We start from the raw sequence: 24,619 nt of genomic DNA on the forward strand, positions 1-24,619 counted from the left end.
GTCTGTAAGCCATAATCATCAACAATTAAATAAATAAATACTTAAAATAGATCACTCTTTGTGTAATATATCTATATAATATGTAAGTTTCACATTTTGAACTTAATTACTGAAAAAAAGTAACTTTTTATTGATATTCAAATTTTTGAGATGCACTAGTAGGTTGATGAGCCTTTTTGAAGACTGGCAGTCATTTACGGTTACTTGGCAGCAGAGCTGTAGTGCCCTCTACTGGTGAAAATAAATCTGTTCTTTATTTACTTCTTTTTTCTAGATCATGTCTGTTCAGGATTGTTTAGCAAGTCTTGTGGTGTCAGTTTGTGTTTAAAATATGTTTTAGTGTGCTTACATTGCTTTTTTTTTTAGTTTTGTAGACTTACTCTGATGATGTAAACAAGCCAAATATCATGCCTTATATAATCCCCATCGAATGTGCTTAAAAATAAACAGTTTCTGAAGACATAACAGGACATTAATAATATTTACTGGGTCACTTTGAATTTCTCTTTGAAATCGCACATTATTTTTATCATAAAAATATATTTTAAAAAGAAGAAGAACATCAAAGGGACAATTTGTTCTTAAGGTCATTGGTTAATATCAATATTGTGAATATTCACACTGTTTAATTTTTTAAGTTAAATGAAACCAGTTTCTTAACATTCCACAATCAATAATATTCATTTCAGTTTATATTTCTCAATTTGTTTCCATAGTTGAGGTACAGCTTAAGCTGCCCTCCGGGTGTGGTATAATTTTACAGTAATTAAAATAATGTAACTGAAGTAACTGAATTCAGTAACTGAATTCATAGTACTTTTACTTAAGTATTTTCTAAGTGGAGTGTTAAAACTTTTATTTAAGTAGTTTTAACTAAATTATTAGTACTTTTCATTATGTATCTGCTCATTTGAGTATTAGTACTTTTAATTAAGCATTTCTTGACTGGAATATTAATACTCCTACTTAAGTATTTCTAACTGCTGTATTGGGATTGTCTAACTGGAGTGTTTGTACTGTGTATGTATTTATTGACTGAAATATTAGTACTTTTAATTAAGCATTTACAACTGCTGTATTAATATTTTTTATTAAATATTTTGTTTCTATTTTTGTAATTAAGTATGTGGCTTGTGTATAAAATTAAAATGAATATTTAAAACAGAACCATCAAGTCAAACTGTTTGAAACACTAGATTAAACACGTTTAAGCTAAAATGGTCCACCCTGTCACAAAGCCTACCATGGCAGAGTGGACAAATACATGCAAGCAATCATTTAAAGTGATTAAGCTGGAAAATTGATCTCTGTGTAGTCTGAAATCAAATAAAATATTACAAATAGTCAAAATAATTAAATGTCTGGAGTGCTGTCAAAATGGCCATCATGACATCACAATGAAGTACCTTTACAATACCTATTATGCATCACATCCCAATTTATAATGCCACTGAGCACTCCATTGTGATGTCCCAGTGTGAACTATGGTATCACAATGGCATTATGTCATCAAAGTAAGTATTTTGTAACTGGAGAATTATAACTTTTACTTATGTATTTTCTAACTGAAATATTGGTACTTTTACTTAAGAATTGTCTAACTGGAATATTAGTACTTTTACTTAAGTATTTTGGAACGAGAATTATTACTTTTAATAAACTATTTTCTAACTGGAATATTTGTACTTTTACTTAATTATTTTGTAACTGGAATATTATTACTTTTACTTAATTAATTTCCAACTAAAATATTAGTACTTTTACTTAAGCATTTTGTAACCAGAGTATTAGTACTTTTACTTAAGTATTTTGTAACTGAATTATTAGAACTTTTACTTAAGTAGTTTGTAACAGGAGTATTAGTACTTTCACTTAAATATTTTGTAACTGAATTCATAGTACTTTTACTTAAGTATTTTCTAAGTGGAGTGTTAAAACTTTTATTTAAGTAGTTTTAACTAAATTATTAGTACTTTTCATTATGTATCTGCTCATTTGAGTATTAGTACTTTTAATTAAGCATTTCTTGACTGGAATATTAATACTCCTACTTAAGTATTTCTAACTGCTGTATTGGGATTGTCTAACTGGAGTGTTTGTACTGTGTATGTATTTATTGACTGAAATATTAGTACTTTTAATTAAGCATTTACAACTGCTGTATTAATATTTTTTATTAAATATTTTGTTTCTATTTCTGTAATTAAGTATGTGGCTTGTGTATTTTTAATAGCTTATAACCACTGCATACCACTAACACCCTACAAGATCTGCCTGATGTTTGAGAGATGTCCTGATTCAGTCATCTACCTATGTTATTAATCTCTTGATCTTTAATGTAAATAACTTTATAACCTGGCTGGTATATGCTGTATATAATATATTTATTTATTTATTAGTCTTTAATCTTTTCTTTTTTTTAGATCAGATCCTTGAATACAGTAACAGTTGACTAAGGAGCTGGTGAGTAAAGTTATGAGGAATTATCACCCCGTTACCATGGAGAACTGCAGATTTCAACACTGCCACCGGCCGCCGGTGACTCAACACTGTAGAAGGTGATTCATGAGAAGCTACCTGTGCTTCCGTCCAGTCTAAACCAGGTCAGGCTCAGTCTGGTTCGAGCTTAAGGTTTTTACAATTATGTTTTGCTTAGTTCTTTGTGTTTAAGTGTCAGAACAAATTAAAAACCCTGCTTGGGGAACATTGCCTACAGTTCCCTATTTTATTACTGTTCCCTGTGCATACTTGTCATGTTCATACTGGCTTTTTTTGCCCCCCCGAGGCTCAGAGGTGTGCAGGGTGTGGAGCAGGTGATGACGAAAGTTCAGGGGAATTCTCTGAGGGCTATAAAACAGCAGCAGAGCCAAATGAGCTCAGAAGAGAGCAGATAAGCCATGGACACGGACCAGCAGGACAGGTCTATTCTTAAAGAAGGATTCTTGGTGAAGCAGGTGAGATACTGTACTTTTAACATTTTATTGCTGTTGCCTCAATTGTTAGGTTTGGTCTTCTGGGTGATTTTTAAAGGACAGTTGTGTGTTTTTTGCTGAAATGCACTGAAAAACATAAAAAAATGATACACAGAAAAGACTTGTTATTTTATTCTACATTACTAAAGTCATCCAGACTATGAAGGGACACATAAGGAATCTTGTAGTAACTTAAAAGTGTTAAACAAACCAAAATACTTAAATGTGAAACATTTAAAGTGGCTATTGGTCCTTCTTTCCTGTGGCGGTCCTGATGAGAGCCAGTTTCATCATAACGTTTTTGATGGCCTTTGCGACAGCACTTGAAAATACTTTCAAAGTTCTTGAAATTTGTCTAAATGATATATTTATTAAAGATGTCTTTACTTATTTAAATAGTTCTAGAGTTGTCATATAAGCTAGAGGTGCTACTTTGAAGAATCTAAAATCTAAAACATATTCTAGTTTGTTTAATGTTTTTGTTTACCAAATAGTTTGGATGACTTTAGTGTTTTAAAATTGTTTAAACTTTTGACTAGTACATAACATGGTCCTCTAGGTCCAGGCTTGGGTTTCGCTACTTAAACTGATGGTTCAACTGGCAGCAAAACAAGGCCATGATGCTCCCACCACCATGCTTTACAGTTGTACTCTGTTCTTGGTGTTGAATGCCTTACCTTCACTCCTCCAGACATCAATGCCTAATCTGGCCACAAAACATTCTTTCAGAAGGTTTTTTTTAGTTTTTATGGTTCGATAATTACTGTCATGCCAAATATCATGGGTCAGAAACTATAATAAATTATAATAAAAAATGTGAAAGTGACCTGTGTGTGGAGTCTCTTGCATTGAATGGGAATGTCATTTCTGCCATAGTCACTTGTCTGTTTAAATGGACATTTCTAGCCATGACACTGTGGATCGAGAAATGTTAATTAAATGCACAACTTCAGAAATGTCATATCCATCAGCAGTCATTATCAGACCTCATCAAACTGCATCTCTTAATACCTTAATTTACTTTGTCTTGCCATGAACACACTGGCCAGTGTTCAAACTCATTAACAAGATACCTTCTCATAATATATACAGTTGTGGGAATTAACATGCTGTCCCTTGGCTGAAAGAACATCTTAAGAACTGTTTATATCCTCCTTTTCCTCCTTGTATTTTGCATGTCGGTGTATTGGTACTGAAATGGGCATATTTCACTATATCACTATAGGTTTAAAGGCTACATCTGAAGTAATTATCTAAAAATTAAAATGTCCTCTTTGTTCTTCTCCTCAGGGTCATGTGGTTCATAATTGGAAGGTCAGGTGGTTTGTTCTGAAAGCGAACAAGCTCCTGTATTACAGATATGAAGGGGGCAAACGAGACTCCTGCCATCGAGGGACCATCCCTTTAGCTGGCTGTGAGATTACCTGCCCGTACCTGGAGTTTGAAAACAGACCGGTAAGATAAAACCACAGCGCTGTTAGTGCTATTAATTAATGTACCCTGATTGTATGTATTTATGTTCTGCTGTTTTATGATTTATTATTTTAAATAAATACTGAATTCATCCAGATTATGGAGGAACACATGAGGAATTTTTTTACAACAAAAGTTGTCACAGTGTATTAAAAGTGTCAAACAAATCAAAATTCTCTGTAAAACATTTAGGTGCGCTTATCTGTGGTGCTGTTAACTTGTGGTTTCTGAGGCTGGACCAGAGGGAACTCTTTAGAACAGTCTTCCTCTCCGGTGGCAGTCCTGATGAGAGCCAGTTTTATCATACATTTTTTGATGGTCTTTGTGACTGCATTTAAAATTAAATGCTCCTTTGTGCTCCTTAAAGTGTTTGCTCACCTAAAGCTATGTTTATAATCATGAGGTTCATCAGGCCTTCGAGGAGTTTACTTCTATAATACCACACCTCAGCAGGTAATGATCAGGTGTAGAGTGTTTAACGGGTTTGGTTTGTCCTTATATAACCTGAGCAATGTCTCTCTGATCCACACACCACATTCTCATGCTCAGGCTTGTTATATAGAAGGAGTGACTGGGGTGTTTGGGATCAGATATTGTTACACAACAAGTTGCAATATATTTCATATTTAATAAAAAAGAAACAGAACTATATGTCTGAACAAGTTGAACTAACTCAGTGCACGGGTTTAATGAACTGCATGACTTTATAAAAAAATTCATATGAGGTATTTGTTACCTGAGGTCAAAACTAGTTTTTTGTTTTAGTCAGATGAACAGGTATTATTGAGTTCAGTGAACTTCTTGGCCAATAAATAAAACTAAATAAAATATATACCAAAGAAAGGACTTCAACCTAAAAAAAACCTCATTGTTGGTTCCTAAAACATACATACAGCTCTGGGAAAAATTAAGAGAACACTTTAGTTTCTAAATCAGTTTCTCCTATTTTGCTATTTATAGGTATATGTTTGAGTTAAATAAACATTCCAAACAAAAATATTGTAATTTAGAGCATTTATTTGCATAAAATGAGAAATGGCTGAAATAACAAAAGAACAAAAAGGATGCAGAGCTTTCAGACCAGACCTCAAATAATGCAAAGAAAACAAGTTCATATTCATAAAGTTTTAAGAGTTCAGAAATCAATATTTGGTGGAATAACCCTGGTTTTTAATCACAGTTTTCATGCATCTTGGCATGTTCTCCTCCACCAGTCTTACACACTGCTTTTGGATAACTTTATGCCTGATGCTACAGTGTTCAGTCTTGTGCATCCATATTATTTTGCATTTTAGTTTACATACTGTATGAGAAATATAGCTTGAACTGTTTCTGTAATTAAGCCTATGTTTATGAAATCCATTAATTAAATTAAACAAAACTGTGCAAACAATCTCTAGTCAAGTTAAATACATTCATATACTACAAATATGTTATGGGTTCTAGTTTGATGCTCCTGATTGTTTAGTTTGTTATCATAGTAACCCCTGTATGCTCCTCCCACAGCTGGTGCTGAGGCTGAAGAGCAGCTCCTCAGAGGAGTATTTCCTGGAGGCGTGTTCACGGGAGGAGCGGGACGAATGGGCCACAGAGATTTTAGCTGTAGTACAGAACCTCCACCCAGGGGGCGCTAACCCTCCCTCTGCACACTTACGCAAAGGCTCCAAATCACTGCAGCTTCACAACATCAATCTCAGGTGAGGAACTGAAACAGAGTGCAGTAGATATTCTCAGACAAAGCACATTCTTCAACATATGTTAAAAAAACTTCACAAGCTTTTAGGTCACTATGAGGAAATTGTAGAAAATAGTCTAGAATGAAGAACAGAATGAAGATGATAAATACCTATCAAGAATGAATTTATAATGTGCTAATGCATGGATTCAAATATCGAAAAGGAATTAATTAATTAAAGTGCACCTAGAATTAACTTATAATGAACAAATATGCAAAACAAATTTATAACCAGCAAACATGGTCAGTGTATTAATACTGTAAATAACACGCATCCAGAATGAATTTATAATGAACAAATTTCCAAAATGAATTTGTAATCAGCAAACATCGACAATGTGTTAATAATGCTCAGACATCCAGAAACAATTAATGTTCAGCAAACATCAACAATGTACTAATAATGATGAAACATTTAGAATTAATTTGTCATCAGCAAACATCCCTAATTAATCCTTGATATCCACATTATAAATGATTAATGATTTAAACAAAAAATGGTTAACTAAGATTAATATTAATGTATTAGTGTATTTCTGAATCTGCTTTTTTTCAGAATGTAAGGTTTCTGTACTGAAGTGTGTGTCTGTGTGTATCAGTCAGGTGGTGGACTCCATGTATGACGTGCACAGCGGCATTAAGATGAGCAGCCATGTGGAGCAGGGCAGCACCTACATCAACTGCTTCTCAGGTCAGAGTCCACAACACCACGTTATACTGAATATCAGAACTGTGAGGGTTAAAAAACCTGTAGAACTGAAATCTCAATACTCAATAAAAGGGGAAGGGGATTAAACGATGGAACCTTTCATCAAGCTGCCGGTGCTCAGAGGGAGCAAAATTGGCCTTGCTCCCTCCAGGTGGGTAGATGGCGCTCTCTCCCCACATCACTCCTAGAGTGATGTCCACAGCACAGGGCGTCTGTGAGCTGATGTACCGGAACCGAGCAGATACGATGTCCTCCAAGCGCACTAGCTGCTCGGCAATGCTGCAACAGCAGCAGCTCGAAAAGAAGCGGTGACTTCACATGTATCGGAGGAAGCATGTGCTAGTCTTCACGCTCCTGGTGTGTTGGGGCATTACTAGTGACAAGGATAGTCCTAATGAGTGGGTTGGGTAATTGGCCGTATAAATTGGCAAGAACATGAAAAAAAAAAAAAAAAAAAAAAAAAACCCGATGGTACCTTTATTAACGTGGTCTTTGAGTTAATGTGTGTGTGTGTATGTGTGTGTGTGTAGGCTCGGCGGTGGTGGACTGGCTGGTGTTCATGCAGTTGGCGCTGACGCGGGTGGAGGCCGTGACCCTGGCGTCTGCTCTGCTGGATGAAGGCTGTGTGAGAGCTGTGGGGATTAAGAGTGTGGAGGCCGTGAGGAACGCTGCTCTGGGGGAACAGTTCCTGGATGATTCCACCGCTCTCTATAGCTTTGTACGTTCCTACTCCTCTACTCCTCTACTCTACTACTCTTTCCTTTATCTCCTCTCCTCTTGTATCATGTCATTTACTTTTCTCGTCTCTCCCATCTTCTCATCTCTTTTCTCATCCTCTTTACTCCTTTTTCCATTTCCTCTCCTCTCCTCTTGTCTCATGTTCTCTTCTCCTCTTATCTCATATTGTCTCTTCTCTTCCCTTATTTCTTCTCTTCTCTCCCATCTTCTTATATCCTCTCTACTCTTTTCTCCCATGTTTTCTCCTCCTATCATCTCTCCTTTTCTCTTTTTTTATCATCCCTTCTTTATCTATTTCTCATATGCTCTTTTTTCTCTTCTCCTTTCTTCTCGTCTCCTTTATCCCACCTTCTCTTCTCCCATCTAATCTTCTCTAATGTCATCTTGTCCTCTTCTTTTCTCTCCTTTCATCTTATCTCATTTTTTTCTAATCTGCTCTCTTTTTTCTTTTCTGGCATCTTCTTTTCTCCTATCCTTTCCTCTTTCCTATCCTTTTTTCCCTTCTTTTAGGTCATCATCGCTTTCCCATCTTTCTCGTCTGTCATCTACTCTTCACTTCTGTCTCTCATCTTTTCGCATTCTATATTCTCTTCAATTCTCTTCTTCTCACTTGTATCCTCTATTCTCATCTTCTCCTCTGTTTGCTTCTGTTGTTCACCTTTGTGAAATCACTTTAGAAAGGCAGGAAGTTTTGGCATCATGGTTTGACCAGGTGTACGTGTTTGTGTGTGTGTGTTTGCCAGGCTGAGAGCTTTAAGAAGCGAGGGAGTGTGAAGGCGGAGAAGTCTCTGTCTGCGGTGGAGCTCAGTGGAAGAGTGCAGAAGAGAGGATACCTGTTGAAGCAGGTGAGGACTACGCTTTACACATCACTATTTATTAAAGACGCAAATACAGATTTATCGTATAATAATTCTTAATCTTTTCATGTCACTGGACATCAATGATTATCTATAAATTTGATTTTGTTGAAGTATGAAGCACTGGAGATTAAAATACATAAATACCTAAAAGTTTACTCTTGTTTATATCTTAATATTTCTACACTAAATAGAGGCACAAGGTGCGTCACAGCGCTTGTTGCTATCTCACACCCCACCTACAGTGTATTTTCATGCCTTGCATCTGCTGGACAAGGCATACTTTTCCTATCATTATGACAGCAAAAACACACTGATATGCCCTAAATCATGCTGCACGGTGCACAGTTGACTACTCGCTTACAGATCGCTAAAATAGGACCTTAAGTGTTCTTCATAGTACTTTTAAGGGGTTCTTGGACTCAATAGCAATAACTGACCATGTAAATGATATATAGGACCAATTGTGTTTATGTGTGTTTGTGTCTCTCAGGGACATAAGGTTAAAAACTGGAAAGTGCGGCTGTTTGTGCTGAGGGCGGAGCCTGGCTTCTTGCACTACTACGACCCCAGCAAGGTGAGAGAATTTACACCATACTGTCATCTCATACATACTGTACATATGTAAGCTGAGCTGTGGATACTTTCCATAAAGTATCATCATTCTGTCTCTCAGCCAGGTGGTGTTTCTGCATAAATATACAGTACCAGTCAAAAGATTGGACACATCTTCTCATTAAATGATTTTATTTTTTTCCTACAATGTAAATGAATACTGAACTGATCCAGACTTATTAGGGACACATATGGAATCATGTAGTAACTTGTGTTAAATAAACCAAAATAATCTGTGAAGCACTTAGGTGGCTCTGATGAACTTATCCTGTACAACAAAGAAAACTCTTGGTCTTTCCTTCCTGGGACGGTCCTGATGAGAGCCAGTTTCATCATAACATTTTTGATGGCTTTGCGACTGCACATGGGGATACTTTCAACGTTCTTCTTTTTTTTAAATTATTTTTTATGAGTAGTTCTTACCCTAATATGGATTAGAACATTACTGAAATAGAGCTATTCACTGTACACCAACTCTACCTCTTCACAACTTTAAAACTGATGCTCTCAAACACATTAAGAGGCAAGAAATTTAAGCAGTTAATTAACTCTTGATGAGTTCAGCACAGCTGTTAACTGAAAGCCTAAATTCCAGGTGACAATACCTCATAAAGCTGACTGAGAAAATCCAGCCAAAATGTGCAAAGCTGTCATCTAAAAAAACCTATGAACTTTAGTATTATTCTACAATTCAGATATTGTTTTCAAATAATTTAAAATCCACTTAATTTAACATGTGTCCAAATCTTTGACTGGTACTGTATACATATACACCTGAAAATAGTCCTATATATATGTTGCTGCTCCTCGGTGTGGATGTGTACTGACTTGTCTGCTTCCTGTGATGACTCCTCAGGATGACATCACTCCGGCAGGCGGCATCTCTTTACGCGGCTGTTTGGTTTCCTCCCTGGATGACAATGGCATTCCCTCAGGTGTGTGTGTGTGTGTAATTTAAGCTTTTTCTTTAAAATCCCCTGAGGATACTGAAAAAGTAAAACATGTTTTTTTGCTCCTGAGGACAAAGAAACAAAGCTTTAAGACCAGACGGGATAATACAACTTAAGATTATGGTTAGGGTTGGGTTATACACACTTTATACACACTCATATATTGGTACACTATTGTGGGTGAGTGTATGTATGGGTGTGAGTCAAAATAGTTTTATTTTAGATCATTATTAAGGAATTTGAAATTGTATGATTTTTGGTATTACACTTATCTATCATAACTTCTCACATTCAAAAATACAGGTTTCTAAATTGTTCTTGGTTAGAACTGGTGTGTTCTATTATAAGTGTGTTTTGAGTCTTTTAGACCCTAAAAGACCTAAAAGTAACACAGTAAAAATACAAATTAGGGATATGGGGCAAATGAATTACTGTATTCTGTATATAAATCAACCAGGTATTGGTTAAAAAATTGTATTCCTATTTATTATTTATCTATTTATGTTATTTGGAATAATATCAAAGATTCACCCATCTAACAGAAAACATTATAAGAATGTTGAGCAATGTTTTGGTTAGCCTGTAACTTAATGTTAAATGTTTCAGGAACTTTCTGAAAACATGTGAAAATTTAAGGACATTATTAGGACGTTTTGAAACATAATATTCCCAGGTAGACGAATATTAACATTATGGAAATGTTAAAAATGTAGCATTCCCAAAACTATAAATAAAAAAAAAAGTGAAATAAAAATGTTCTAAAATCATAAAAAAGAACATCCAAAAAGACAGATTAAACGTTCTAGAACATTAACTGTAATGTTCAGAAAATGTTCTAATAACCAAAAATTGTTAGCTGGGCAGCAAAATAGTTTTCACATTCATTACTCATTACATTAGGTAAAAGTATAGATACTAATGTTTAAAACACTTCTGTAGATGTTAAAGTATCAACTCAAGCTTTTTACTCAAGTAAAGGAGTAAAAGGACTGGTTTCTAAACTACTTAAAGTATAAAAGTAAAAGCAATGTAAGTATTTGTACTTCGTTGCTTGACTCCTCTGCTGGGCAGGAACTTGTTATCTTGTTATCTTGTTTTTCAGTTATAAGGGGGAAGGCTCAGATTTTATGAGCTTAAATGTTAAAAAAAGGAATGGGAAATCTGTTGTTGTATCCTGTAGAGCTTTAAACTCACCATAATAACAGCTTCCGAGTCCCAGACATGAGTCAGGTGTTGTCTCCACTGTATCAGGATGAGTCTATGCTGAGTGTTCACAGGTAAATGAAACTGACGCTGCTGGTGTTTGTTGTTCTGTGTAGGTGTGAAAGGTAAAGTCCAGGGAAATCTGTTTAAAATCATCACACAGACAGACAGACATTACTTCATCCAGGCGCCCACACGGCAGGAGAAGATGGAGTGGATCGAGGCCATCAAGAAGCTCACGTAAAGCCTCTGTTAGCCTAGCCGCTATCAGTCATGCGTCCGCCTCACTGCTGAAGGAGTAACTGGAGCAAACATGCTATTGAGACTGAAGATTGAAACTGGGTGAATGGAAGCTGATGACCAGTAAGAATTCTGTCTGAGCTAATAAGTGACACTTCCTTTTCTTTATTCAGTATCAGTGACATTAACTATTTTTTAAAACTACTGTACTATTCCTAAAAGCAACACTTCCTAACAACAGCCACCAAGTGAAGGCGAAGAGCAAGGCCCAAGCCCAAGTTTCCTCGTTTCTTTGTCTTCTACCACTTTTCACTGTAAGCACTTTTATTGTGTTTTGTAAACTCCTTTTATTGTAATATATTTATTTTTTTTAAACATTTTATACAGACCTAATTGTTTTGTTGCTGATTGCTTACAGACATTTACATTGAAATTCACAGCACAATTAACTAATTAACTACTGGATGTCTTTATCATTTCAAGCTTATGTGTTTTGTACAATAAAGCTATATTTTATAATGAAGTAAAATTGTCTGTCCAATTCTAAAGGATCTCTTTTATAGTTTTTTTTTTATTAAACATTAAAGCATAGTATTTATAAAGCTACACTTCTAATACTTCATAAGCCTTCAATGACACCATGACATAAAGCTACATGCAAATTTAAAAAGCTTAATGAAGCCTGACTTTGAACAAATAAAAGTCTCCCCAGTTCTTCCAACAGTCAGGTTTCCAAATTGAGGGTACTTGATATAAATGCGTGCAAATCTAAAACTATAGCTTTTTGGAAGAATTTAGCCTTACCCGAAACATTTTCACTTTAAATTAGTGCAAAACTCAGTGACTAATTTAATAGCTGCTGATTTGTTAGTGATGTCAGTGCATGTTTCTCCTACTACCTATAGAAAGGTAGCATGCACAACAGTGCGAAACAAAGTTTTACCACCACTGTTACTTTATACAGGACTGCAAAAATGTGAATAAATCGGTTTGTAAACATTGAGCTACGAGAGCCAAAAAGAAAAACTTTATGCTATCATGCTAGCATTACTGGTTGGCTCCTGAACTCAGTAATTAGGGTTGTGGGCCAAGGTCAAGAATGCAGATTGTAAACACAAACAATGCACAAATCAGTCCTTATTTAATGGATAATGGATGGCAAATACTGATATTTTCACAGATAAAATATAGTATAGTAAAATTATTTATACTACATATTATCAAAATTCAGTAAAACTAAATGTTTAACTCTCGATAATTGATAGTGTTTTACTATAAAATTAGTTGTTTGATATAATTGAACTAATTGAATTAATTTAATACATTTTAATTGAATTTACTTCAACTTCATATTTAATGAGCTGCTCAGGCCCCACCTGAGAAGATACCTTCCCATTACATATGATGCTGCCATCACCATGCTTAACAGCTCAGATTATCCCTTACATCTCATGTAAAATTATTTATACTACATATTATCAAAATTCAGTAAAACTAAATGTTTAACTCTTGATAAGTGATAGTGTTTCACTATAAAATTAGTTGTTTGATATATTTTAACTTTAATATATTTTAATTTAATACAACTTCATATTTAATTAGCTGCTCAGGCCCCACCTGAGAAGATGCCTTCCCATTACATATGATGCTGCCATCACCATGCTTAACAGCTGAGATTATCCCTCACATGTCATGTAAAATTCTTTATACTACATATCAAAATTCAGTCAAACTAAACGTTTAAATTTTGATAATTGATAGTGTTTCACTATAAAATTAGTTGCTTGATATAATTTAACTTTAATGAAGGATTTCGTCTCGTAGAAAGCCTCTATAACTTTTTCATTTTTGCAATTATAAAAATATCCATACTTTGATACTTAGTTTTGTGTACTGTTGTACCACTAGCTCTATTAGCTTATTAATTAATAACCTAGTTCCACCTTTTTCATAAACACTCAAGTCTTCAGTGAGGACATACTGTGTTAGCTTTGCCAGATATGCTCGAGATTTGTTTGCAGAGAGATCAGTCATTTCCAAAAAAAGCAACATTCTTTTGCCTTTATTGTTTTTAAAATCGCAAATACACTGCGAAACAATGTTCAATCAATAATTAACATCAAATGAGATTTCTTTGCTTTTCCTATGAAGCATTCTGACTCATGGGCTGTGCATTCATTGTACTGAAACTGATATACAAAAGGCGAAATGTAATGCAGCATATATCAGTCTAACTACAGCACCCACAGATAGCAGGTAGGTGTGTCTACAACACATGCGCACCACCCTGTCAACTTAAACAGCACCATGCAAGCTATTGTTCCAGCAATCTGCCCTCTCGGACCAGTCCTCCATCAAAACAGCACAGCAGCCGCACACACTCCTGAAGGCACTTCTGTTATTATGCCAAGGCAGCGGCGGGTAGTAGCACACATTCGAGGTGGGGTTACTTTCAGAGTCGCCACTTTTGCAAAGATAAAGTGTAGAAAAAAAATTATAACAATGAATGAACCATGAATAAATAAAAAAAATATAAAAATTAATTTTAAAGAATACGTACACACAATTTCCTGGAAACTCTATGGGTCTTTATGTTCTAATATTCCCAAATGGCTCAAATGTACCAGTGTATAACTAGATACTGTAGCAGATCTCCTGCACTCTACCCCATTCATTACTGGTCAGGTTATAAAGGTTATTTGAGCAATGCCATAGAAAAAACACTTTTGGTTCCTTAAAGCACATGTTTGTCATGAGTGTGAAGATTATTAGTTCTTTTTAGACATTAAAAAGTTTATACAAGCATGGTTGGTATACAAAAAATGGCTAAAGTGGTTAATCTATGGCTTAATTTAAATAACCATTGTTAGCACCTTTATGTTTAAGAGTATATGCAGTGTGTGTGGTGTTGGTACAGTATTATTGCTGCTTTTTTGTTTTTTTGAGGTTCAGAATGAATTAGCCACCCAAAAATATCAAGTTAAGAATGGCTCTCTGACCAGAAACTGAAGGGCTAGAGGTTGGCTAACATCAACAGATGCTAACAAGGCTACAGTGTCTAGTTTTACACCAGCAAGCTGGAGCTGCAAGGGCTAAATAATCAAGTTTAAATAACACATTTATTCACATGAGAACCTTTCTGGATATTGCTGGTGTCATCTGAAATATTTTTACTTAAACATGATTGTAAGGAAATTAACATTTGATATGCCCTTTGCTGTGCTGTGTGGAATTTGCTAACATAGCATCAGGTGCACTATTAATTAACGTCTAATTATCTGGGTGCAGCCGCATTAGCATTAGCGGCTAACCGCTAGCCTTAACTGCAGTTAGTTATAGTTAATGCCGCCCAACGGTGCTACACTGAGGAACCCTGAGTGTTCCCGTAAACCAGAACAATATTAGCTAGAGGTTCCTCTCATGTTGTTGGTTTTAACATTGTAAACATGCAGGATAAAGTCCAATATTTTCACCTTGGTGAAAGAGCTGACGCTAAGTGGCTAAGGGTTAGTGGCTAATGCTGCTCCAGCGGTGCTAGCTGGGGTAAGCAGCAGGCTACAGGCCGATAATACTCACCTCTGAACAGCTTAGCAGCTAGCACTTTACCCTTATTGTAAAGTGTTACTGAAATTCTTTGCTTTAGCTTTATAACAGATTTCACACTTCTGTGTCATTCAGCACTGATTCACTACAACTCCCAGCATGCCTTCAGTATAAATATCATACACCCAGTCAACTTTAAACATTCTATAATTGCTTGCTAGTAATCTACAGGCTAATAAACACTTACTTATTACTAGCGAGCTAGCATGACTGTTAAGCTGCTGTCCTCAATCACGATGGTCAAATTCCAAGGTCACTTCACACAGGACATAGATTTAATTCTAATTCAACACAAAACGGATGGCAAATTTAAACATAGCTGGATTGAGGTAGGGTATTTAGCAATCTAGTGTAATAAATTTACTGTTTTCTTTACCTTGGCAACATCGTCATTGAGTATCCAATGCTCAAGGCAACCTATTCAGCCTCCGAGCAGTAAAGACAGCTCTCAGGGATGTTTTGAATTAGCCAAATGCTAATTGCTTATGAGCCAACTATTAACTAGTAGTTTAAAATGAAATCCAACTATAAGACCTAAATATCTGCACATAGTTTTCTGTTAAAAATGAAAAGTCACTTACAAAAACTTAGCACAAATAAGGAGATTTGTGTTTGGCAGAATATCTCCTTGATATGATTGCCAAATTTTCTTTGCCATTGCTATTGACACATTTTTGAGCTGCCTGATTGGATGCACCTGTGAGCATGGGCTCTGCTACAGTGGTCAGTAGGTATCTGGGCATGCCACGTTTGACTGATCTGAATAGGGCTTGTGCAAAAAACAATTGCGACATTATTTGAAGTGAGCCCTGCGTTCAGTATCTCCGAACTGAAGGCTAAGTTCCATTTAACAGGGGATTTAGAGACAGTTTGTGACGTGAGCATCCCAAGAAGATGACACCCCAAGAAGATCATCAAGCTCCAAATGCGTCAATGGCACCAAACACAAGTTTCCTTACTTTTTGTGCTATGTTTTATAAAGCCATTCAGAGTGTTTTGTTTACAGAGAGACAGAATTGTTCACATTGGTGGTAAATGGAAGCAGACATCTAAAGACTAGCTACGTTTATACAATCTCAGGGCTATCATGGCATGTGGGTATGGTGACATCATCAACATAGGCACCTGTATTGCACAAGTCTTCAAGTGGAATGCAAATATATGTTTTAGGGACGGGAAAAAATTAACCCATAAGAGCTCAGATCCATTTCGGAATATTGATATTAATTTCAAAATTTAATGTAGGGCCTTTATGGGCATGCCAATTGGGAACTTGAAAGTTTTAACCATGTGCTCTATATTGGCCCCACATATAGATGTCCTTGATGGGACCAGGAAGGCTTGAACATGGGACTGTCTGGACCCTACACTGGGGCTTAATGGGGTCGTATACGATTAGGATGGCTGTAACGAGGGGGCCCTTTGGTAACCCCACCTTGCTCCCAGTAGAAACATATGTACAAACCCACTCAGAACCCATCTAGCCTATGTTCCAAAAACTTTAATCCAATGAATTCAGTGAGCAGCTCACTGATGTTTGTAACATGACTGTAAATATTTTAAGGTTAAAATTATGAGGTAACATAAATTACAAATCAACAATTTCCTAATTATTTCTATCATTTTGTTGTTAAAATCAGGTCAGAACTTGAATATGGAATGTAACACATTTATTTAAACATTTGAATGCTTAAATGGTAGAAAAAATTACGTCTAGCCTCTTTCCAGTTTTTCCTTTTCCCATGATGCTCACAGAGTTAGGAACAAACCCATATGCTCGGCTTCTTCACAGCTACTGATGAAAGGTGGTAAAACTGTGGGTAACAGAGCACTGCTGAGTCTGCTTTACAGCGAGCCATGCCAAAGGGGCTTAGTAAGGGTGCATAGAGAGCACTTGTGGACAAGAAATGGAAAACCCAACATCCTCATGGTGTGCCATGGGACAGGGCTTTGGACGGAGCTCTAGCAGAGCAGGTACTTTTTCAGGGATATTTGCTTGCACTGCCACCTGTTGCTTTTGAAAATAGTGTGACGATTGAAGTGTCGAGTATAAATGCATATAACATTTACACAGGTTCACACGACATTCTGATGCAAACAATCACAGAGCATTACTGCTCCAAATGTTTAGAAATACACTACATGATACTTGAAACACTGTTTAGCTATATATTTTTTTAAGATTCCAGTCTAAAAGAGTTAAAGATGCATCCTTGGCTGAGGGATATGTGTACCCTGTTGTTAAGCAAAATAGTTCCCTCGTTTATTTTATCTTTTTGTTTTTTTTACAATTTCATGTAAAGTTCAGAAGATGCATGAAAGTTTACTGTTGGGTTTGAACAATAAATAATATGGCTATATTTGTGTTGTAGTCATGTCTGGTTCTATTCACCACCAGTGTAAATACTGGTAAATCAGTTAGTAAGCTTCAATACAGTTGAAGAACAATGAACCTCTCTGAATGAGTGTTTTACTTGGTGAGTTATGCAGGCATGTTGAAAAGTCAGTGAAATTCCCCTTCATATGATAACAAAACAGAGTGGAGTTTAGTATCAGATCTTACTGCAGGTGTAAATACACAGGACTTGTCCCAGATAACATGCCAATGTAGGGCCAAGAAAGTTTTAACCATGTGTTCTATATTGTTCCCACATATGGAATCCCTTGATGGGACCAGAAGGCTTGAACATGGGACTCTGGAGTCTGGAGTGTGTACGATTAGGATGGGCTGTAATGATGGGTACCATTTGGTAACCCCACCTTGGTCCCAGTAAAAACACATGTACAAACCCACTCAGAACCCGCCTAGCCTATGATCCACCCATGTGAGATCCACATGAGCAAGTTGGCTAAGTTGTTGTGACCCACATGAAAAAAAAAAAACAATTTATATGAAACAACAAAAAAACAAACAAAAAACAAACAAAAGGATGGTGTTGCTGGACAAATGAAAGCGTCTCTATGTTGCTGTGGCGAAAGCCCCCATCAGGCTACTTTAGTGAGCTGCAGGTCCCCGACCACACGAAGGGACGTGAGGGACGCTAGCTGGGTCACCCTGTGAGTGAATCCACACAACGGCTGACCGTCCACCAGAACACGGAACTGCTGATGCTCACATACTATCTCCATCTGAGAGAGAGAGAGAGAGAGAGAGAGAGGTTAAGGGAGAGAGATATAGAGATAGAGAGGGGGATAGAAGAAGGAGAGATATAGAGGTATGCATGGAGAGAGAGAGAGAGAGAGAGAGAGAGAGAGAGAGAGAGAGAGAGAGAGAGAGAGAGAGAGAGAAGGAGAGAAAGGGAGGGAGAGAGACAAATATATATACAGAGAAAATATATAGAGAAAGAGAAAGGAAAAGAGGATGAGATATAGAGGGAGGAAAAAATCATGAGGCAGAGAAAGAGGGACAGAAGAGGGGGAATAGAGAAAGGACAAATTGAGACAGGAGGGCAGGAAGAGAAGAAAAGATGGGGAAAGAGAGACTGTGAGACTTGGTTGGGTCATGTTTTGTCTAAAAATTGGCTTTTGTAGGTTTACACTGGAACTTTGAGGCTAATTAAAAAATAAATACAAGCAATGAAACCAAATGTACACTATTAGCACTATACTAGCTGCCGGCTCTAACAGAGTTAATTATGTGGTTTCTAAAACAGAATGACTCACTGTGGTCTATAAATATGTACTGAGGTAAAAAAGGTCGTAATAGAATACGTATGCACTGTATGAATGAAGAGTGCAGCAATGTGTCCACCTTAAAAGATTCTCCAGATGCGAAAGGGAAGAAGGACAGTGCACTTTCGCAGTTTCCCCACTTCCCAGCCATCCGGTAGTTGCGGCGCACAGCTTTCTCCGGGAAGTTCACTGTCATCTGCAGCCCAACATCCCCCTCTTCCTCCTCCTCACCCTCACCCTGAGGTGGGCAGGATACCGTTACCACCATGCTGCATGGACAAGCACAGTGATCAGTAGATCTCTTGGCAAAAAACACTGGAAATACTGGTCTTTATTATTTAGAGATTATTTCAGGACTGGAACTGGTAGAGCCTCAGTAAGGTAAATCAGTCCCTGGAGTCACATACAGTATAAGAGCACCCTCCGCTGCATGTTTAATGAACTACTTGCAAGTTGAATGTTGTTTAGAACCGACAATTGTTGGTTTCCTTACCAGCTAAACTCTTGACCAGCATACAGTGGTAGTGCTAGTTGACTGGCATGACCACGTTGGTTGGCATGACCACGTTGGTTGACTGGCATAACCAAGCTGGCTGAGTGTAGGGTAAACATTTAACTGCACAACCAGTTTTCAACAAATTTGGCCATCTAAGTTCATCTACAACCATCTGAAACCAACTACCAGCAAAAGCTGGTCTTATGCTAGACTATTATTGTATAGCTAACAGAATACAGGCTGACTAAGAAATGACCCCATGGCCAGGATTGCTGCCAGGCGTGGGAAAAAAGCAAATCCCATGAAGTATTGGTGGACCAGATGCTGTAGGAGATGCCAGGCGTAGTTTTATCCTTATATGGAAAGTAAACAGAACACTGGGTTGTTTGAAGTGATGACTTGGGCACATAAATAACCTTATTTTATCGTGACCTGTTTAGACTGACCATCAGTGATCATCACAGATAAAATGGTTTTGCTGCTGTGCCCACCAGACCAAAGCCCTGGGGCTCAGGCCAAGATGAGATGCTGACCTGTGAAACATTTACTCATGATTCAGAACCAGTTAGTATGAAGGTACTGATGATACTTTACAGGGAACAGTACTTAGTATTCCACACAGCATACTTTAAATCCAACACAATATTGTTTTTTATTTGTTTGTTTGTTTATAATTTTAAGTGAAAACACATGGTAGAAACTAAAGCATATATACACAATTTTGAATCCATTAAATAAAACAAAAAGTACAGTAAGTCCAGTACTGGTCAGTAATCACATAGAATGTGTAATAGCTTGTAAACTAGCTTCTGGATGATAACTAGATGATATTATCTGATGTTGGTTAGGCGTTAACTACTGTAATTTACGTTAAAGAAATGATGATAACATCTGACTGATGTTAGAGAGATGTTATACTCTAGCAGATATTAGCTAGAGATTATCAACTCTAACTAATGTTATTAGATATTAACAATTCTAGCCAATGCTATCTGATATCTACTCTAGCTGAAGTTAAATAGATGTTAACAGCCTTAACTAATATTATATTATATAACTAACAAATGGTATGCTTTCTCTAGCTAAGGTAAACTAGATTGTAACAACCTTAGCTAACAGAGGAACCCTCAGTAACATGGCTTTAAAGTAGGTTTTTAACCCTGCCTTTATTTTAGGAACCTTGACTTAAATATTAAATGTTATACTTAAAATGTTACACTTAGAATGCCCTTATGTTAATATGTAACCACATTGCTATTTTCATTTTTATCCTATCACACAATTATTATAAAAACATTATTAACCAATAAAACAAGCCAAAAGCTGTGTTACACATTAACCACAAGATACTCACTTACTCAAGGGGAAAATCTCAAACCTCAAACCTATGCCCTGTTCCCTAGTGTGCTTACATACGGTATGTCCTATAGGGACTAATTTAAGTATATTCATCTGATGGTTGAACCCCAGATGGCACCCAGATTAGAAATAGAGCACAATATTTGCTCATGCACATTTTTTAGAGTCTCTACTGGGCATATTTATTCCAGGGACTAATCCCAGTTTGCCCTGTTTTGGAGTGAACTGTTGCTCCTTTGTGCCTTATTTAAATCAGGATACAACAAATAGTTCTCTGTTGGTAATATAATGTACTTGTATATTTATATTTAAACAGCTTGTATTAAATTGTATATTTATTAGTAACTGTAGTAGAGGTAGAAATAGTATTAGTAGTATTTTAGTATAGTAAATGCTTTCTTTTGGGCATATGGGGCATTTCATTACCTTTGTGGTGTACTATGGCAGGTAATTTGAGACTCTGTTCGAGACCAAGTGTCAGCTGTGTTTCTGAGTGTGTGTTTGAGTGTGTGTGTGTGTTACCTCTTGGCCTGTTTGTGAACAATGCCCATCACTACCAGTCTCATAGACGGGCGCAGGCCCCCTTTGATCTGCCCAGCATAGTGTTCCTCCTGCACACAAAGGCAAAGCCCAGCTGAAGACACTGTGCTACAGACAGTGAAAACCTCCCACAGTATTTATAACAAATTAATATTTTTATTATTATTAGCCTATGCCAATGCATTTGATGCTAAAGTATGCCTGGCATTCTTAGAAATCAGAGTAACAAAGAGCTCTGCACCATAGCAGCTTTACAGGATGCCTGAGAATAAGCCTCTTTCTGCACTGCATTATTTCTCAATGTCAATCAAACAGGAATGCAAGGTAATCACATTTCAGCAAGGACAGAGATGCACAATGATGCACAGAGAGGCACAGAGCTGCAGAGTGATGCACGCCCCGCTGCAGGCTGATGTATAGTTACACTGAAGTGCGGCATTTCTCTGATTAAATATGATTCAACTGCAGGGACGGCGCGCGGCTGTACTGACCTGTCGCGTGCTCTCCCTGTCCGTCATGTTTTCCTCGGCCGGTTGGATTATTACAGTCCAGTCTGGGTGTAAATCGGGACGATTATGACAATAGCTGTCAGCACTGTATGATCCGCGAGCGCCGCGAGAGCTCAGAGCCCCTCCTTGGCCGCCTCGCGCCTCTGCGTTCCCGTGGAAACCGTCTCGCGCTGTTCTTTTCCCGCCTCTATTCTGGCAGGCCCCGCCCCTCCCCTCTCAGAGAGACAGCTGAGTACATAGAACAATAATTTGTTGGCACCTTAAAAGTTGTCTAGAAAATTAGGTATTTCTCCAAGAAATGTATTACAATTACACGAGTTTTGTTATACACATCTTTATTTTATTTGAAAGTATTTTGTATATAAAAACACAAAAAAGCAGAGAATAAAAGAAAAATTTACATTTCTCACTGGCACATTTTGGGTAAATAACTTGGTGTTAAGCATGCGATGCTCGTTTAAACTTACCTGTGGCAATTAAAATCAAACCTAAAATCCTTTAAATATGAGAGACCCTGAGGAGTTTGCAAAAGAAGTGTGGTCCAAAATTCCAGTTCAGAAGAAGCTTGTTGATGGTTAAAGGACTGTATAATAATTCTAATATTTAGAAAGTTTAGAAGATGCTGTGATACTTTACTTGTATTTTATATTATATTATATTATATATTTAAATAGTTATTTTAAATATTACAAATATACAGTACAAGACACATGTTAAATTCTGTGTTTTTTTCATTATTTAAAAAAAATCTGCATTGTGGATTAATAATAAAGTCTTCTGTATCAGAGCATCAGTTGTAGGAAAGGCAATAATTACCTCTGTTGCACAGGATAAGATCATCAGAGTTACCAGCCTCAGAAACCGCAAGTTAACAGCGCCACCTTTTGATTGGTACTGTATATTATAATATTATGTAATCCTATATGAGATGTCAATCAATAATAATAAAAAAAATGATGATGATTTTACTAACTAATAATAATACTAATCATAATAATTATAAAAAAACGTTATGTGATGATAATTAAGCTGTAAAATGCAACTATATTAACTATTAAAACAAGCAAATAGTTATTATTATTATTATTATTATTATTATTATTATTATTATTATTATTATTATTATTATTATTATTATGACACTTGCCATTAATATAATTATGACTGTTTATTTATGAATGTAAACTGGCTAATTGATTGTTACCTGAGGGACTCAATGAGGTACAGTCACTAATGGCTACAGATGAACACTATGGGGTTATTATCCTCCACAGGTTTAATGTTACTCAAGCTGAGACTGGTTCAGCATGTCAAACAGCCTCATCTAACTGAGCTCATCTAATCTCTCTCTCTCTCTCTCTCTCTCTCTCTCTCTCTCTCTCTCTCTCTCTCTCTCTCTCACACGCATATATTAACTCTCTCGCTGCATCTTCAGGCTAAATAAACAGAGTAGGACCAGAAGACCCTCACTCATAATCAGACACAAATAAAGGGACTTAAAACACTAAGTGTTTGTAGTAACAGAAAGATCAATGTAAACCCGGGCAGGGGAGGAAACACTAACATTTGATCAGGTAATTCAACAACACAAGCCAGTAATGGGTGAAAATCATTTATTAGAACTGAAAAAAGAACATTTGCAAATACAGTATAAACAAAAAACACTGGAATATGTGTGAAAGTGCTTATGAAAATTAATGTTAATGTTCAATAACTAATGCTTAATAACTGAAACCTTTCCATAATCCTTAATTTAATATAATTTCGAATATTGCTTAAGGGACGAATATAATGGAAAAACATATTTGACATCAAAATAAATCATAAATATTAATAAAATTAATATTTATAAAAATATAGATTTGTAAATGGAACACTTACAGATAGTACAATAGCTCTGAAAGATGCTGTTAGCTTATTGAGTAACAGTAGAAGGTTATGTATAAGATGTTATATACTATAGCAAGCTAAGCCACCTTTGTTAACTAGATTTCCTCTATTATTTATGTGTAATGTAACGGATTACAGACCATTGTAGTTGCAATCTCTCATTATAATGTCTCTTTAATTATCTAATTTCCACAAACAAACTTTTTGAGAAAATTGCATTAATAGACAATGTTCATCACATTCTATATTAATAATTCTATATTATGGACCAACATGGTTATCACCATTAATAATAATACATAATATGAAAAAAAAAATAGATTTGTTTATTAAATTTAGAGGCCAATTGTCATCCTCCTTGAGTAATTTCATAAAAATGTCTCCTGCAGATATAACAACATTTGTAAAGCAATCCCTGTTGTCTCACTCCAGCTGACTCTAAAAGTATTCAGTTCTTCAATATTTCTAACTGAAGTTTGGTTGGTGAAGTTAATCTGCTGGATAAAAAAAATATGACTATTAGATTTTTAAACAATGTAAGTGTCACGCAGGCCAGATCAATGACAGACACTCGCAGATACCAATCAAACAATTTATTATCACAGGGGTTAGACTTACAGTCATACAGAGGGATTCGGAAAGGGTAAAGCGCTAGGCAAAAGAGAAGTCTACTTACAAGTCTAATTGCAATGGCCAGGCAAAACTGTAATCAAAAAACACTAAAACAGGCCAGTAACAAAAGGAAACTTACAAAAGAAAACAAACAAAAGAAATGCTTTGTAGAAGAGTAAGTAAACTAGGTTCAATACCCGGCGAGGAACTACTGATAACGAGGGGTATATAAAATAACAAGACCAGGTGTGGTCAATCAGAAGCCCGGAGAGCTTGAACACCATAGCGTCACATGCTAAGCAGAGTCCAGAAGGTGCAGTGTGAGTGCATGCTGGGAGTTGGAAACGTTAGTGTGTGCGTCAGAATTCAGAGCAGGCACACTGACAACGTCAGGACTGAGAGTATGTTTGGGGACTTTAATGCTAATCGCATTTGAGGTCTCTTTG

The 24,619-nt window shown here is 36.4% G+C and overlaps 2 protein-coding genes across 2 annotated transcripts; one reads left to right on the plus strand and one right to left on the minus strand.

Annotated features, from left to right (window-relative positions):
* The first annotated feature begins 2,849 nt into the window (after positions 1 to 2,849).
* plek2 (pleckstrin 2) lies at positions 2,850 to 12,016 on the plus strand. The gene is made up of 9 exons (XM_007247515.4): positions 2,850 to 2,954; positions 4,263 to 4,427; positions 5,952 to 6,142; positions 6,780 to 6,871; positions 7,420 to 7,607; positions 8,371 to 8,472; positions 8,978 to 9,061; positions 9,956 to 10,034; positions 11,369 to 12,016. The coding sequence occupies exons 1-9, from the start codon at positions 2,898 to 2,900 to the stop codon at positions 11,494 to 11,496; spliced, it is 1,086 nt and encodes a 361-aa protein (XP_007247577.3). The 5' UTR covers positions 2,850 to 2,897; the 3' UTR covers positions 11,497 to 12,016.
* Positions 12,017 to 13,539: 1,523 nt separating this feature from the next.
* On the minus strand, positions 13,540 to 21,832 carry si:ch211-10a23.2 (GLECT and Gal-bind_lectin domain-containing protein). The gene is made up of 4 exons (XM_007247516.4): positions 21,654 to 21,832; positions 21,145 to 21,233; positions 18,847 to 19,036; positions 13,540 to 18,224 (listed from the first exon to the last, which is right to left on the minus strand). The coding sequence occupies exons 1-4, from the start codon at positions 21,678 to 21,680 to the stop codon at positions 18,081 to 18,083; spliced, it is 450 nt and encodes a 149-aa protein (XP_007247578.2). The 5' UTR covers positions 21,681 to 21,832; the 3' UTR covers positions 13,540 to 18,080.
* Between the last annotated feature and the right edge of the window lie 2,787 nt (positions 21,833 to 24,619).

The sequence above is a fragment of the Astyanax mexicanus genome, chromosome 7 (assembly GCF_023375975.1).
Source record: "Astyanax mexicanus isolate ESR-SI-001 chromosome 7, AstMex3_surface, whole genome shotgun sequence".
Classification (NCBI taxonomy): Eukaryota; Metazoa; Chordata; class Actinopteri; order Characiformes; family Acestrorhamphidae; genus Astyanax; species Astyanax mexicanus.

Excerpts from the sequence above, each read along its gene's own strand:
- si:ch211-10a23.2 (XM_007247516.4), bottom strand. The coding sequence starts at position 21,680 with ATGACGGACAGGGAGAGCACGCGACAG. Across the intron at positions 19,037-21,144 it reads GTTCACAAACAGGCCAAGAG|CATGGTGGTAACGGTATCCT; the intron begins GTAACACACACA and ends TTGTCCATGCAG. Across the intron at positions 18,225-18,846 it reads CATCTGGAGAATCTTTTAAG|ATGGAGATAGTATGTGAGCA; the intron begins GTGGACACATTG and ends TCTCTCTCTCAG.
- plek2 (XM_007247515.4), top strand. The coding sequence starts at position 2,898 with ATGGACACGGACCAGCAGGACAGGTCTATTCTTAAAGAAGGATTCTTG. Across the intron at positions 7,608-8,370 it reads CCACCGCTCTCTATAGCTTT|GCTGAGAGCTTTAAGAAGCG; the intron begins GTACGTTCCTAC and ends TGTGTTTGCCAG. Across the intron at positions 10,035-11,368 it reads TGACAATGGCATTCCCTCAG|GTGTGAAAGGTAAAGTCCAG; the intron begins GTGTGTGTGTGT and ends TGTTCTGTGTAG.